General features: G+C 32.9%; 1 protein-coding gene across 1 annotated transcript; it reads left to right on the top strand.

The window, feature by feature from the left end:
- Nucleotides 1–3,733: 3,733 nt before the first annotated feature.
- LOC131606295 (SKP1-like protein 1A) lies at nt 3,734–4,219 on the top strand. The gene has a single exon (XM_058878547.1). It carries the CDS (start codon nt 3,734–3,736, stop codon nt 4,217–4,219), a length of 486 nt encoding a protein of 161 aa, XP_058734530.1.
- Nucleotides 4,220–14,744: the final 10,525 nt, after the last annotated feature.

The following is a 14,744-nucleotide window of genomic DNA, read 5'->3' as shown; positions in this document are numbered from 1 at the left end:
CCCTCCGTTCCAAAATATAAAAAAAATGCATTTTTCTTGTCCCAAAATATAAGAGAAAAAAACTATCTTTCATATTTTTAAGACAAAATTAAATGCATATTGCATTTGGTTTACATTCTCTCTCATCTTTTCTCTAACTAACAACCAATAATATTTATTTTTACATCTTTCTAAGCACTTTATTTCATTAAACCCGCAAGTTAAATGATTATGTTTATACTTTTCTTAATAAGTGTGTTTTTTCCCTCTCTTATATTTTGTGACGGAGGGAGTATGTGTTACATATTACTATACCATCAGCAAGTTTCTGTTTGTATGAATGTGACATTCTAGTTGGGTGAAGTTTTTAAATTACTGTGATGTTTATTTAAATATTATTTAAGAAAAATTAGGGTGTTACAATTTTCATCTCGCAAAAGAAATACATAGAAGACTTAAGAAATTTAAGATGTACGGTTGCAAACATGTTGATATTCCACTCATAATAAATGAGAAACAATAGAAGAATGATGGAACACCAAAACTTAATGCATCTGGATACATAAGTGTAATTGGAAGTCTCCCATATTCAACAGCTACACGGTCAGACATAATGTATGTTACAAGTCTTCTATCGAAATTCATTTAAAATCCAAGTTAAATACACTTTTTGAGGTATCTACAAGGAACAAAAGAGTTCGTTATATGGTACACTATCAAAACCAACCCAAGATTACTTTGCTACTATGACAGTGATTGAGCAGGTTCGAAAGATGACATGACGAGCACTTTTGACTATACTTTCTCAATATGATTAGGAATTTCTCTTGGGCATCGAAGAAGCAAATTACAGTTGCACAATCCACTACAGAGTACGTGGAAGTTGTTGAAGCAACGAGTCAAGCTATATGACTTTGTAGAATACTTGAAGACATGCATGGGAGAAAAACAAGATGAGCTTACTAAAATCAACTGCAACAATAAATCAGCAAATGCAATGGCGAAAAATCTAGTGCATCACAAGTCACAACAACATAAAACACACAGCAATCAAATATCAGAGAAGCTGAAGTAATTAAAGAGATCAAACTTGACTACTGCAGGATAGAAGATCAAATTGTAAACATATTCACGAAGGCGTTGCCGAGACCAAAATTTTAAGAGCTACGAGCTACACTTGGAGTAACAAAAATTTGCATCAAGGAGGAATGTTGAAATTGCTATAAATTTATAAAATATTCTTAAATATAAAGTGTAAAAAAATGGTAAAAGAGCCTAGAACTATAAATTATATGGTAGAAGAACCTAAAACTATAAGTGTAAGGAAATGATAGAAGAACCTCGAACAATCATGATGCTAATCTATCATGAAACATCGAGAAAGAACTAAAATAATGTATAAACATTCATCACTATCGAGAGGTTGGTGACTAAAGCCTATAAATAAGAAATCGGAACTTTGAAATTGACCATCCAAAAAATCAATGACATTGTCTTCTTTCTAAACAATTTTCTAAAACAATCTTTTACAAACTATCAATTTTAATCAACTACCAACAACTTTGATGATAATAAATACAAACTCTATTATGTTTCTCTTAATAAATTTGTTTGTTAGTTTCTAACCAATAGTTTTTTGTTTGCTTGTCCCCACCTAGTAGATCAATTTAACCATTCAGGTGGAAGGATGATTTATGGAGGATTGGTGGCCGTTCTCTTCAGTGCTCACTTGTTATCAATTTTAGAATTGTCTACATTACAAATAGGGTTGGAGGTGCATGTCAGAGCGAGACGCAATTTGGTCTGATCTTTTGGAATTCAGGTATGGTGAGGGAATGAATTGTCTTTAGGATAAGGTGACGGTGAATAAGGTTAATATTTTTTGTTGTGGTGGCGAGACGTGAGGGAGGTGTGTAGGAGTAAGTTAATTGGTCAATCTTAGTTTTCAGCTCCTTATCGTGCAAATTTAAGTTTGGCCATATGTTTGATTTTTTGAATCACTGATGAGCATGTAATTTTACTTTTAAAGGTTTGTTTCTGAATCTGTTTGAGGGGTGTTCGTCGAAGGATTAGAATGTGACAGATTTAAGATTACGGGAGAATGGTCATTGGAAGGTATGGATTCTGGAGACTTTTTGGGGGCTCTATCAGATGAGTGGAATGAGCTATTTTTTCTTGCTAATTCTTCTCCTGTGCAGAATGCAGTGATTCGGTTATCTAGTGGCGTAATTAGGATAACAATGAGGAACTTTTATCAAAGTTTGTACCTTGTGAGGATTGATGGAACTTTGTTGGACAACGATAAAATTTAGGTGATTAATAACATATGGAAAGCGAAGGTTCTCGGAAAGGTCAAGATTTTCGGATGGCATTTCATTCTTAATAGCCTTCTTACTAGAACATAGTTATTGCGCGGAGAGGTGTCATTACTAACGTATCTCTTACCACTTGTCTGATGTTCTCTCAGTTTGAAGAGAGTCTCTTCCATCTTTTCTTTGGGTGTGGGATGAGATTTTTGAGTGGCTGGCAGGTGAGGAGGTTGCTTCCGGAAGTGTTGGGACTAAGCAACAGTGGTTGATTACATTTGTGATAGTTTTTCATTTTTTGTTCGACCCTCTTTCTTTATGTTTTTCTGGTTGCAAGTTTCCTGAAACACATGGGGTAGAACTAATTTTAGATTATAGCTAATAGAGGCTTATATGCTGACAAAGACAATTAGTTTGCTAATCTGTCAGAATTAGTAGTGGTGTAATTGTATTTTGATTTGTGGTTAATTTTTTATATTCGGTTGTTTTGTCTTTGTTCCTTTTGTATTGGGTTAGCACCTTTTTGTGTTGTTTAATAAAAAATCACTTATAAAAAAATTAAAATTTATCAATTTTAAAATATATTTAAACGAATTAAGCTGAGGAGATCTCAAGTTCATACTGATAATGAAAATAAAAGTTTAAATTAAAAGTTTTATATAAAAAAATGATAGGATAATTATACTATATCTAAAATATATTTTATCCCTATCTAGAATTTATTGCACATCAAGGTAAGATTAAATTAATATAAAACTAATTATATCTATTTTATAGTAAAAATTATATTTAGAATTTGAATTAGGTTAGAAATCAATAAGTTATAAAAAATATAATTAAAAAATATTAAAAAATAATTTTTACATTGAAATATTAAATTAATAATTAATTTATAGAACTTAAAATATTTAAAAATTATTATTCAAAATTTTAAAATGGTAATGTTAATTACTTTTACAAAATATGATTTGCAATGATAGTCTTATTATATAGATTAAATATAGTATATTTAAATATGACATATCTAATATTAATTATTTCGCTATTCTTGATTTTTTTAAGAAAATTAAAGTAAATTATCTAATAATGTCTGAGAATTTTCATAAAAGTTATAAATTGAGTTTGTTTCATTACTTTTAGATTAATTATTTAGCATTATTTATTTATTTGTTAACTATGTAACAGAAAAGCCAATATCTACGGGGTAGCAATTCTTGTAAATATTTTGAAAAAATAAATCTTTTTGATTCAAAAATCAAATCAAATCAAATCCATAAATTAAATTTGTTAGGTACGATTGAACCTCTATTTGTCCTATAAATACTACTCAGACCCTTTGTTTTTCTACACATCCAGCTCACTCTCTATTTTCTAGCTTTAAAGAGGGTTAAGGTTATAGGGTTAGGGTTTTATCTCTATAGAAAAAGTTAAGAAATCAGAATACAATCATGGCATCAACATCAACATCAGCAAAGAAGATCAATCTCAAGAGTAGTGATGGTGAGATTTTTGTAATAGACGAAGCAGTGGCGTTGGAGTCCCAAACTATCAAGCATATGATTGAGGATGATTGTGCTGATGAAACCGGAATCCCTCTTCCAAATGTAACAAGCATGATTTTGGCCAAGGTGATTGAGTACTGCAATAAGCACGTCGATGCTGGGAAATCTGATGGAAGATCTGTTGACGAGGACGAAATCAAGAACTGGGATGCTGAATTTGTCAAGGTTGATCAACAGACACTCTTTGATCTCATCTTGGCTGCAAACTACTTGGACATCAAGAGTCTGTTGGATCTTACATGTAAAACTGTGGCGGACATGATAAAGGGTAAGACACCGGAGGAGATTCGCAAGACTTTCAACATTAAGAATGACTTCACTAAGGAGGAAGAGGAGGAAGTTCGTCGCGAAAATCAATGGGCTTTTGAATGATTACATATTTAGTTTTAAGATTAAATTAGAAAGAGTGTGCTAAGTTTAGAGAAGAATTTCTATGTTTTATTGATTATTATATTTTACCTTAACAGTCCTATGGATTAATGTTATGTTTAGTTTTGGATTGGTTCTGTTTGGAACTAATATTGAAACAGTTTGTGTCTTTTCTTATGGATGTATCATTCTGATCTGTTTCAGAGATAGTGTAGTTTGCATATATTCTCAGTTTAAAATTGCAGACAAGCAGTTTCAAAATTCTTTTTAGTGGATTAATGCAAAGAAAATTTAGGATGAATTATTTTTTATCATTCTATATAAAAAAAATATTTCGAAATTAAACAATTTTTTTCTCTCAATTCTCTCTTTTTAGGATTTAAGAAGGTAACCTTATCGTATGCCTTCTCAAAATCAACTTTAAAAAGAATGCATTTGTTTCCTTCTTTTTTTAGCAATATCCACCACCTCATTTGCCACTAGCACTCCATCAAGTAATTGTCTAGCGAAAACTTAGAATTAAGAATTGTCTACATTAGACTTGGAATTAAGAATTGCAATGGGTGGGGTATTATTGTATCCCTCCCTATATCCAAAGTTTGAAAAAGTTTATGTATCCAAGGTTGTTAAAATCTCGATTTAAAACCTAAACTCTATAGATTTCACGTTTCTAGGTCAGCATTTCGTGTTAAATCGCAGGTAAAAACCTTTATGTAAAATCGTATTCTAGAACGATTTTAAGTGATTTAAATCATTCTGAAATCAGAAATCATGTAAAATCGTTGGATTTTACTCTTTGACCTGATTCTATTTTTTGTTTGTCAAAATTTATAAATCATATTTTATATTTTGGCCCATAAAATTTTCTCGATCGATTTTTAATTTTATTCATATTCATATCTTGGTAATATTAAAGGATCTTTAACATTTGGAGATGAATTTAATGAAGTCGAATATGAATGCTCCAATGAAGTTGATGTTGTAGAAGGATTGAACTTTTGATTAAGTTGAAGATGAAGATGAAAACAATTGTTTTTTTTAACTTGAAAAACTTATGAAACTATTGTTTTTTTTTTATAATCTTTTGGATGTTACTTTTTTATGTTTTGGTGGACAATTTATGTAGTTTGATACAAGTTTGTGAAGATTATACTTTATTATGATGATATAGTATATTTTTTATTTATAATTAAGTTAAATATTTAAATAATTCATGCATTTAGAATATTTTATAAGTATATATAATTTTAATATAAGGTAAACTCTATGATTTTACTTTTTTGATTTTATGTTTCGATTTTACCTTGGTAAAACGAGTTAAGGTAAAAACTCGATTCTGACAACCTTAATCTAAACTTATACACGCACCGGTTACCTGCACTTCTAAGTACTTGCACTCGTTATCTTTAATTCTAGTAAAAATAAATCTATCAATTGAAAAATATCATATCATTTGAATTTTTTAACAAAATTAACAATAAATTCAAAGATTTTACTTTTGAATTGTGAAATAAAGAAACATTTATATTAGATAGTGTAATAGTTTAATTGTGATATATTTTTTAGAGATATAAACTATCATTACTACCTTGAATACCAACAGTGGTATCAGAGCTACGTTCTGTCATTCATAAGGACTTTTCGGGCGCTCTATCAGATGAGTGGAATGAACTGTTTTTTCTTCTTACTAATTCTTCCCCTATGCAGAATGCAATGATTTAGTTATCTAGTGGCGTAATCAGGATAACAGTGAGGAACTTTTATCAAAGTTTGTACGTTGTGAGGCCTGATGGAACTTTGTTGGACAACGATAAAATTTAGGTGATTAATAACATACGAAAATTGAAGGTTCCCGAAAGGTCAAGATTTTTGGATGGCATTTCATTCTTAATAGCCTTCCTACTAGAACACAGTTATTACGGAGAGGTGTCATTACTGACGTATCTCTTACTACTTGTCTGATTTTCTCTCAATTCAAAGAGAGTATCTTCCTTCTTTTCTTTGGGTGGCCCATAAAATTTTCTCGATCGATTTTTAATTTTATTCATATTCATATCTTGGTAATATTAAAGGATCTTTAACATTTGGAGATGAATTTAATGAAGTCGAATATGAATGCTCCAATGAAGTTGATGTTGTAGAACGATTGAACTTTTGATTAAGTTGAAGATGAAGATGAAAACATTTGTTTTTTTTAACTTGAAAAACTTATGAAACTATTGTTTTTTTTATAATCTTTTGGATGTTACTTTTTTATGTTTTGGTGGACAATTTATGTAGTTTGATACAAGTTTGTGAAGATTATACTTTATTATGATGATATAGTATATTTTTTATTTATAATTAAGTTAGGAAATTTCTTTGCCAACCTCCCTACCTTCTAGTCCACCTCTGGTGAAAACCCCATACTACCCCTGACTTCGGAAATGCATTTCCGAAATGTAAGAAAAAGGTGTTTTCGGAGATGCATCTCCGAAAACGCCTTTTTTTTTTGAAAAATTATCTTATTTCGGAAGTTCATTTCCGAAAACAGCATTTCGGAAATGAACTTCCGAAATACTGCGCGTTCTGCAGATTTATCACAACACTCCCCCTCCCCCATTCATTTACCCTAACTCAAATAAAAAACAAGCAAAGGCGAAAATTTGTGCAAACACACTTCCAAGGCTGCATCAAGGCTCCAATCACACTGCTATACAACATTCAAGAGCCCACAAATCACTCAATTTGTAAGTTTTAAATTTGTTAGATTCATTATTCAAATGCATGTTATTTAGGGTTTCAATTGCATAAATGATATATGGACTGGTTGGTAGTAGTATTTAGGTTGTTTAGAAGCTTTTTGAATTGGTTTTATGTTTGATTTTGGGGTCTGCCATAGAAGTTGCAGAAAACTCCATCGCAGGGATGTTTCGGAAGTTCATTTCCGAAAACACCTCCATCCCAGTTTTCGGAAATGAACTTCTGAATTGTATCAGAAGTTCAAATTTTTTAGTTTTTTATTTTGTCTCGCATATTAATCGATTTCAATTGTTTACAGGAACATGTCAGGCAACCAACCAGCACGCATCAGACAGGGTAGGGAGACCCAGACTGCGTCGGCTACACAGGGTAGGGAGTGTCTGTTTTAATTTGCAAGTACTTTATTTTTAACGCCTTTGTTTATTGTGCCTGTTTCTTTGAAGTTTGTGTGCATGCGTTCTGACTTCTTTGACAGCGTGTCGCTGGTTTCCAACGTCTTTGTTCTTTAATGACTTGTCCGTTTCCCAAGCGTTTTTGTCCCCTTTCTTCTTTTATAAAAGGAGGTCTCATGGACCTTTCTTTCTTTATTTTTACGCAGGAATGGGTGGCGCTAAGGGAAGAAAGGGTTCTTCAACCTCGTGCTCTCGCGGAGTGAAGGAGGTGAAGGAGAAGAAGAAGGTTTCGACCGGCTCTACTTCTCGTTCCTAGGGGGCCCGGGGCCCGGATGCTCAAGCTCAACTATCTGGCGTGAGAGTCGTGGTTGATGCTGATGGTTCTGAGACTGAGTGGGATGAGGATTGGTATCAGTATCTTCATTCGGAGGAGTTCGCTCGTCGGGCAGAATAACATGTTTTTGTTTTGTTTGATGTGTATTTTGTAACGCTGGTCGGGCAGAATAACGTGTTTTTGTTTTGTTTGACGTGTTTTGTTTTGTTTTGTTGTGATTTCGGATTGTATCTTTCGCACATTGTTTTTGGATTGGATTTATCATATTAGTATTTTCAGTTTATCTGTTGCTTATTTTATTTGGCGTTTGCGTTTAATTAAAAATGCGAGACTGTTTAAGAAAAAACATTAAAAAAAAACACAGTTTCTGCATAATTCAGAAGTTCATTTCCGAAGACACCCCCATGAGGTGTTTTCGGAAGTTCATCTCCGAAGACACCCCCCATGAGGTGTTTTCGGAGATGCACTTCCGAATTATGAAAATTTTTTAAAAAAAATAGCGCTTCGGAAGTTCATTTCCGAAGCAGGGGTATTTTGGGATTTTCGCTGGGGGTGACCCCCATAGGGAGGTGGCTAAAGAAATTTTCTTAAGTTAAATATTTAAATAATTCATGCATTTAGAATATTTTATAAGTATATATAATTTTAATATAAGGTAAACTCTATGATTTTACTTTTTTGATTTTACGTTTCGATTTTACCTTGGTAAAACGAGTTAAGGTAAAAACTCGATTCTGACAACCTTAATCTAAACTTATACACACACCGGTTACCTGCACTTCTAAGTACTTGCACTCGTTATCTTCAATTCTAGTAAAAATAAATCTATCAATTGAAAAATATCATATCATTTGAATTTTTTAACAAAATTAACAATAAATTCAAAGATTTTACTTTTCAATTGTGAAATAAAGAAACATTTATATTAGATAGTGTAATAGTTTAATTGTGATATATTTTTTAAAGATATAAACTATCACTACTACCTTGAATACCAACAGTGGTATCAGAGCTACGTTCTGTCATTCATAAGGACTTTTCGGGCGCTCTATCAGATGAGTGGAATGAACTGTTTTTTCTTCTTGCTAATTCTTCCCATATGCAGAATGCAATGATTTAGTTATCTAGTGGTGTAATCAGGATAACAGTGAGGAACTTTTATCAAAGTTTGTACGTTGTGAGGCCTGATGGAACTTTGTTGGACAACGATAAAATTTAGGTGATTAATAACATACGAAAATTGAAGGTTCCCGAAAGGTGAAGATTTTTTGATGGCATTTCATTCTTAATAGCCTTCCTACTAGAACACAGTTATTACGGAGAGGTGTCATTACTGACGTATCTCTTACCACTTGTCTGATTTTCTCTCAATTCGAAGAGAGTCTCTTCCTTCTTTTCTTTGGGTGTGGGAGGAGGTTTTTGAGTGGCTGGCAGGTGAGGAGCTTTTTTTATTCAATAAGCAATGGAATTAATTTTTTTTAATAGGCAATGGAATTAATAAAGGAGTATAAGCAATGGAATTAATGGGTGCAAAAGGGATGCTCCACTCCAATACAAAGAAAATTACCGGTCAAAACACGAAAGCGGTTCGATATTCCAACTATAAAAATTACACGATGGCACCTTCTTGTAAAAAGAACAAAGCCAATTCCAAGACGCGAAGACAATCTCTGACATACTCTCTATGAAACTAAATGAATCATTTTTTAAAATGATAGCATTACGCTTAATCCACAAGGTCCATATCGTAGTAAGCCAAGCAACCGCCACAATCGTTTGCTTGATCAAGTATTTGATCTTTGAACAATTGAAAAAGAACTCTATGAAATCCTCTAGAGACAAGAAAACCCCAACTCCTAGCCACATGTAAACCCTTCGCCAAATTCTAACAGTCACATCGTAAGCCGAGAAAAGATGCGTTAGAGATTCTTCCGCCGATAAACAAAGAACACAATTAGAATCATCTCCCTCAATCAAGATAACCCTTCTCACCAAATCGGGAAGTGTTAGGACTAAGCAACAATTGGTTGATTACATTTGTGATAGTTTTTCAGTTTTTGTTCGATCCTTTTTCTTTATGTTTTTATGATTGCTGGATTCCTAGAACATATGGGGTGGAACTAATTTTCGATTCTAGCTAATAGAGGCTTAGATGCTGACAAAGACAATTGATTTGCTAATCAGTCAGAATTAGTAGTTGTGTAATCCTATTTTGATTTGTGGTTGATTTTTTTGTAAGTATCAGATATGCCTAAGAGGGGGGAGGATGGGGGGGGTGAATTAGGTACTTTATAACTTTTTCGGTTTTATGGTGTAAAGTGATTATTTATCTGGTTTATGGTAATGTTACTAAAAGATGTAAAGTGCAGAAAAATAAATGACACAAGGATATATCCTGGTTCCCCTCACAAACCGAGAGTACTCCAGTCCCCTTACGCAGTAAGAGATTTTAATATAGTTGGTATCTTGTACAAGCCTAACAAAACACCAAGAACAATCCTCTTGGACCAATAACAATCCTCTTGGATTTTTCACTAAGACCACTTATGAGAACAATCCTCTCAAAGTGTCTAACTTGTTTCCAACAATCCTGGATAACAAGAATACAACAAGTATTTGATTTTGTATAAGAGTTTGAATAGTAGAACAATGTATCAATCACTTGATTGATCTTCCCTTCCAATGAAAATAATTCACAATTCTTTAAAGTAATAGATTGCTCAAAATATTTTCTAGTTTGGATGATATGAAAGTGTGTAGAAAATATCTTGAAAAAGATTGAAGAATAACAATGTGAAATTCTGAAAATTTCTAAGAGTTTTTGATTGGAAGAGGTGAAGAATGAATTTGAAATTTTGAGTATTTATAGATGTTCATAACACCCCTTGAAATATCATAAGTTTCTGTATTTTAATCATGAACCATTGCCAAGATTAAAGAAAAGGTTTTAATGAAAAGGTGTATGAGAAGGTGTAATGAAAAGATGCTGTTTTTCAAAAACGTTCAGCAAGCAATCGATTGCACCTTTGTGCAAATCGATTGCACAACTTCTAACAGTCAAAAAATTCAAAAAACCTTCAGTGCAAATCGATTGCTATATTGTGAAAATCGATTTACACAAGCAAAAACAGAAGCGCATATAAAAACCTTCAGCAAGCAATCGATTTACAGTAAGTGTAAATCGATTTACACTTAGTGAAAATGCAGTTTTTGTTTAGGAAACTTGAGATCTAAGAAAGAGTATGCTATGCAATTTTGTGGTTTGATTTTTGAGCATCTAAGACTTTAAGTAATTGGTAATTATGGTTATACCTATTCCAAAGAATCCATAGGTTGAATCAGTGTCTTTACACATGATGCTTTATCTTGAATATCATCTTTTCCTTCTTGTCATGTATGATTTGTCTTCATCAAAACAAAAGATCTTTCATTGAGAATCTTGATTTCACATTCTCCCCCTTTTTGATGATGACAAATAATCTTTACTAATGCATTGTTATTTCCGGAAAGCTTTTCCTTTAAGATGTGTAACTCCCCCTCAATATGTGAATCTAGGAGTATTTTGACTTGAATAATTTTGTGATGAAAATTTTGTACCTTAAACAAAAAGTCAAGGAAATACAAGAATATAGGTGTAACTTCCTTCTCCCTCTTTGACACTATCAAAAAGAAGGGAAAGATGGAAAAAATACAAGAAATTATAAGAGATATAAAGAAACAACCATTCATTCATTTAAGAAAATAAGCATAACATGGATAAGTCATAATACCAAGAGTGCAAGATAAAATAGCTATGGTACTAAGTACCTTACAAGAACATAACATAAAAGACCATAATTTTAAAAGACATAACATAAAAGACAATAATTTTAAAAGACATAAAATAGATAAGCTTTAAGGTTGGTCCATGGTGTTGAAAGTGTTGTTGTTGTTGTTGAAATCAAAAGGGCATTGGTTGAAGAAATCTTGTTGAATAGGTGGTTCGGTATATTGTGGAGGAGGTGCAGCTGGGTTGGTCGGATCATAAGGAGGGATATAAAGATGTGAATAGAGATAAGAAAATTGTTGGTTCACATCATGGCGAAACTCATTAATCCGATTTGTGGTAGATTAATTGATTGAGTTCCATTGGTTGTTGATGGAGGTGTTAAGGTTGGCAAATTCTGAAGTCATGAAATCATAGAGTTCTTGGTTGCTTGGACCGTTTGAATCATGTGAGGGACGAGCATCTTCTTCACCACCTTCAACCTCTTGCTCATTTCCTTCATTCTCTACGACATCTTCACCAATGTAAGTGATAGTTTTTGTGGCCGGATTATATAAAACCCCCATCCGCGCATCAACATTCTTAATAGTAATTTTATTACTATTTGAATCCATAAGACAAACTTCATAGCCATCAAAATCTATCTCAAAGAATTCCAAGATCCGAGTGATAAACCAAGCATATGGTAAGAATTTAGACTTATGATTGAATTTCAACATATGAACCATAATTAAACGAGCCCAATTAACCTCAATGTTGTGCTTCCTTGCATACAAGAGTTGCATTTCAAGCTCCGTAACAGTGCAATGATTTCCAGCCTTAGGAAACATGATATAGACCATAAAATAGTGAAACAACCTATCGTCTATATAGAAAATTCCAGCAGACCATGAACCTCTTGATGGTTCAACACCACCTAGTCCCATAACTCTCTTAGCATGAAATTCTTGTTCAGTCATCCTCCCTATACTATAGTAGAAATTTCTTTTATTAAAATCAGCCCATGCTTCATCCTCGGGGTCATAGAGAGAGCTACCACTACTAGGGATATTCAAAATACGACCAAGTAGTTTGAAGGTTAAACAAATTCTTTTTCCAGCAATATAAGAAATAAGTTTTCCTTTATCCATATGCATATTACAAAAGAACATTCTCACTAATTCCGGATAGTATGGTCCAAATGAAGATATGACCGGTTCCAAACCATAAGAGGCCAAAGTATTTTGAAAAGTAAAGCATTCTTGAGGAAAGGTAGAAAGAATACCATATTTTGGAGTTTGAACATTCTTGCTTGAAAATAACTTTGTATACCTTTCCTCTTGTTCAATGGTGAGATATTGAAGTAAAGGATTCACCATGGATGATGAAGAAGCTTTGCCCTTGCCTTTGCTTTGGTCTGAAACTTTTCTCTTTTGTCTTGAAGCCATGGATGTGAGAATTTTCGTTTTAGGGTTTCTTTGAGAGAGAGAGAGAGTGAATTTTTGACAATGTTTAGTGTTAGGTTTAAGAGAAAAGATATTATATATTTGATTTGGTCAAGATAGATTTTAATGAGATAAGATTGGGAAGGGAGAGTGATGAGTGGGTAATAAAAATGGTCAAGGATAGGTGGAAAGGTTGGTGGAAGAGTGGGTTGAAAAGAATTAAAAATTCTGACCAACATTAAAAGCAACATAAAAGCAAAATAAAGGCAAAACGTAACAGGTGCAATCGATTTGCACAAAGGTGCAATCGATTTGCATAACATCAGAAAGTGCAAAAATTAAAAACAAACCGCAACCAATTGATTTGCACAAGGGTGCAATCAATTTGCATAACACGAGAAAGCGTAAAAATCAAAACAAACAGCAACCAATCGATTTGCACAAGGGTGCAATCGATTTGCATCAAAAATAAAAAACATAAAAAATTAAAACAGACCTTACTGTTTCAATATGCAATCGATTTGCATATATTTCCAATCGATTTGACCATAAAGAAAATACAAAAAACATAAATAAAGCATTTTTTTGACACACATGAATGGTTAAAAATGTGTACCTTTGATTTATGGTAATGAAGAACATATTTAAACATCACCTTCATCTAAAATTCCAAGCTCTCGTCGAATTTTATAAAACGATTCTTTTGGAAGAGGCTTGGTGAAGATATTTGCAAGTTGATTATGAGTATCTACAAAAGTGACTTCAACATCTCCTTTAAGCACGTGATCGCGAAGAAAATGATGTCGAATGTCTATGTTTTTGGTTCTTGAATGCATGACCGGATTCTTTGTAATATTTATAGCACTTGTATTGTCGCATCGAAGAGGAATGCATCCGAGATCAAGTCCGTAGTCACGAAGTTGTTGCTTAAGCCAAAGAATTTGTGCACAACAATTACCCGCTGCTATGTATTCTGCTTCGGCCGTGCTAAGAGCAACACATGCTTGCTTTTTACAAGCCCATGATACTAATGCATTTCCAAGAATGTGACAAGTACCACTTGTGCTTTTACGATCAGTTTTACATCCTGCATAATCCGCGTCAGAATAACCAATTAAATTGCAAACACTACCTTTAGGATACCATAAGCCAACGTTGGTCGTTCCTTTGAGATACTTCATGATCCTTTTAACCGCCATAAGATATGATTCTTTTGGATTTGCTTGAAAGCGAGCACAAAGACAAACACTAAACATTATGTCAGGATGGCTTGACGTCAAATACAATAAAGAACCAATCATACCTCGATATTTAGTAATATCAATTGGAGTACCAGATTCATCTTGATCAACATATGTACCGGAGCCCATTGGAGTATTCATTGCTTTATAATTTTCCATATCAAACTTCTTAAATAGTTCTTTACAATATTTGGATTGATTGATAAAGATTCCATCTTTGAGTTGCTTAATTTGTAGTCCAAGAAAGTAGTTCATCTTTCCCATCATAGACATCTCGAATTCTCCTTGCATCATCAATGAGAATTTCTCACACATTTCTTTGTTAGTCGATCCAAAAATGATATCATCAACATAGACTTGAACCAATAAAGTGTTACTCTTGATTTTCTTAATGAACAAAGTTTTATCAACCTTACCCTTTTCGAAACCCTTTTCACACAAAAAATTGCTAAGTCTATCATACCATGCTCTTGGTGCTTGCTTTAAGCCATAAAGAGCCTTTCTCAACTTAAAGACCTGTGTAGGATTCTTGAAGTCTTCAAATCCCGGGGGTTGTTTGACATAGACTTCTTCATTGATGTAGCCATTCAAGAATGCGCTTTTGACGTCCATTTGATAAAGCTGAAAAT

Source organism: Vicia villosa, linkage group LG5 (genome assembly GCF_029867415.1).
Source record: "Vicia villosa cultivar HV-30 ecotype Madison, WI linkage group LG5, Vvil1.0, whole genome shotgun sequence".
NCBI classification, from domain to species: domain Eukaryota; kingdom Viridiplantae; phylum Streptophyta; class Magnoliopsida; order Fabales; family Fabaceae; genus Vicia; species Vicia villosa.
The sequence above is the reverse complement of the archived record's forward strand: the minus strand, read 5'-3'. Positions and strand labels throughout refer to the sequence as shown.

What these genes read in the sequence shown, in the direction of transcription:
- LOC131606295 (XM_058878547.1), top strand. Translation starts at nt 3,734, where the DNA reads ATGGCATCAACATCAACATCAGCAAAGAAGATCAATCTCAAGAGTAGT.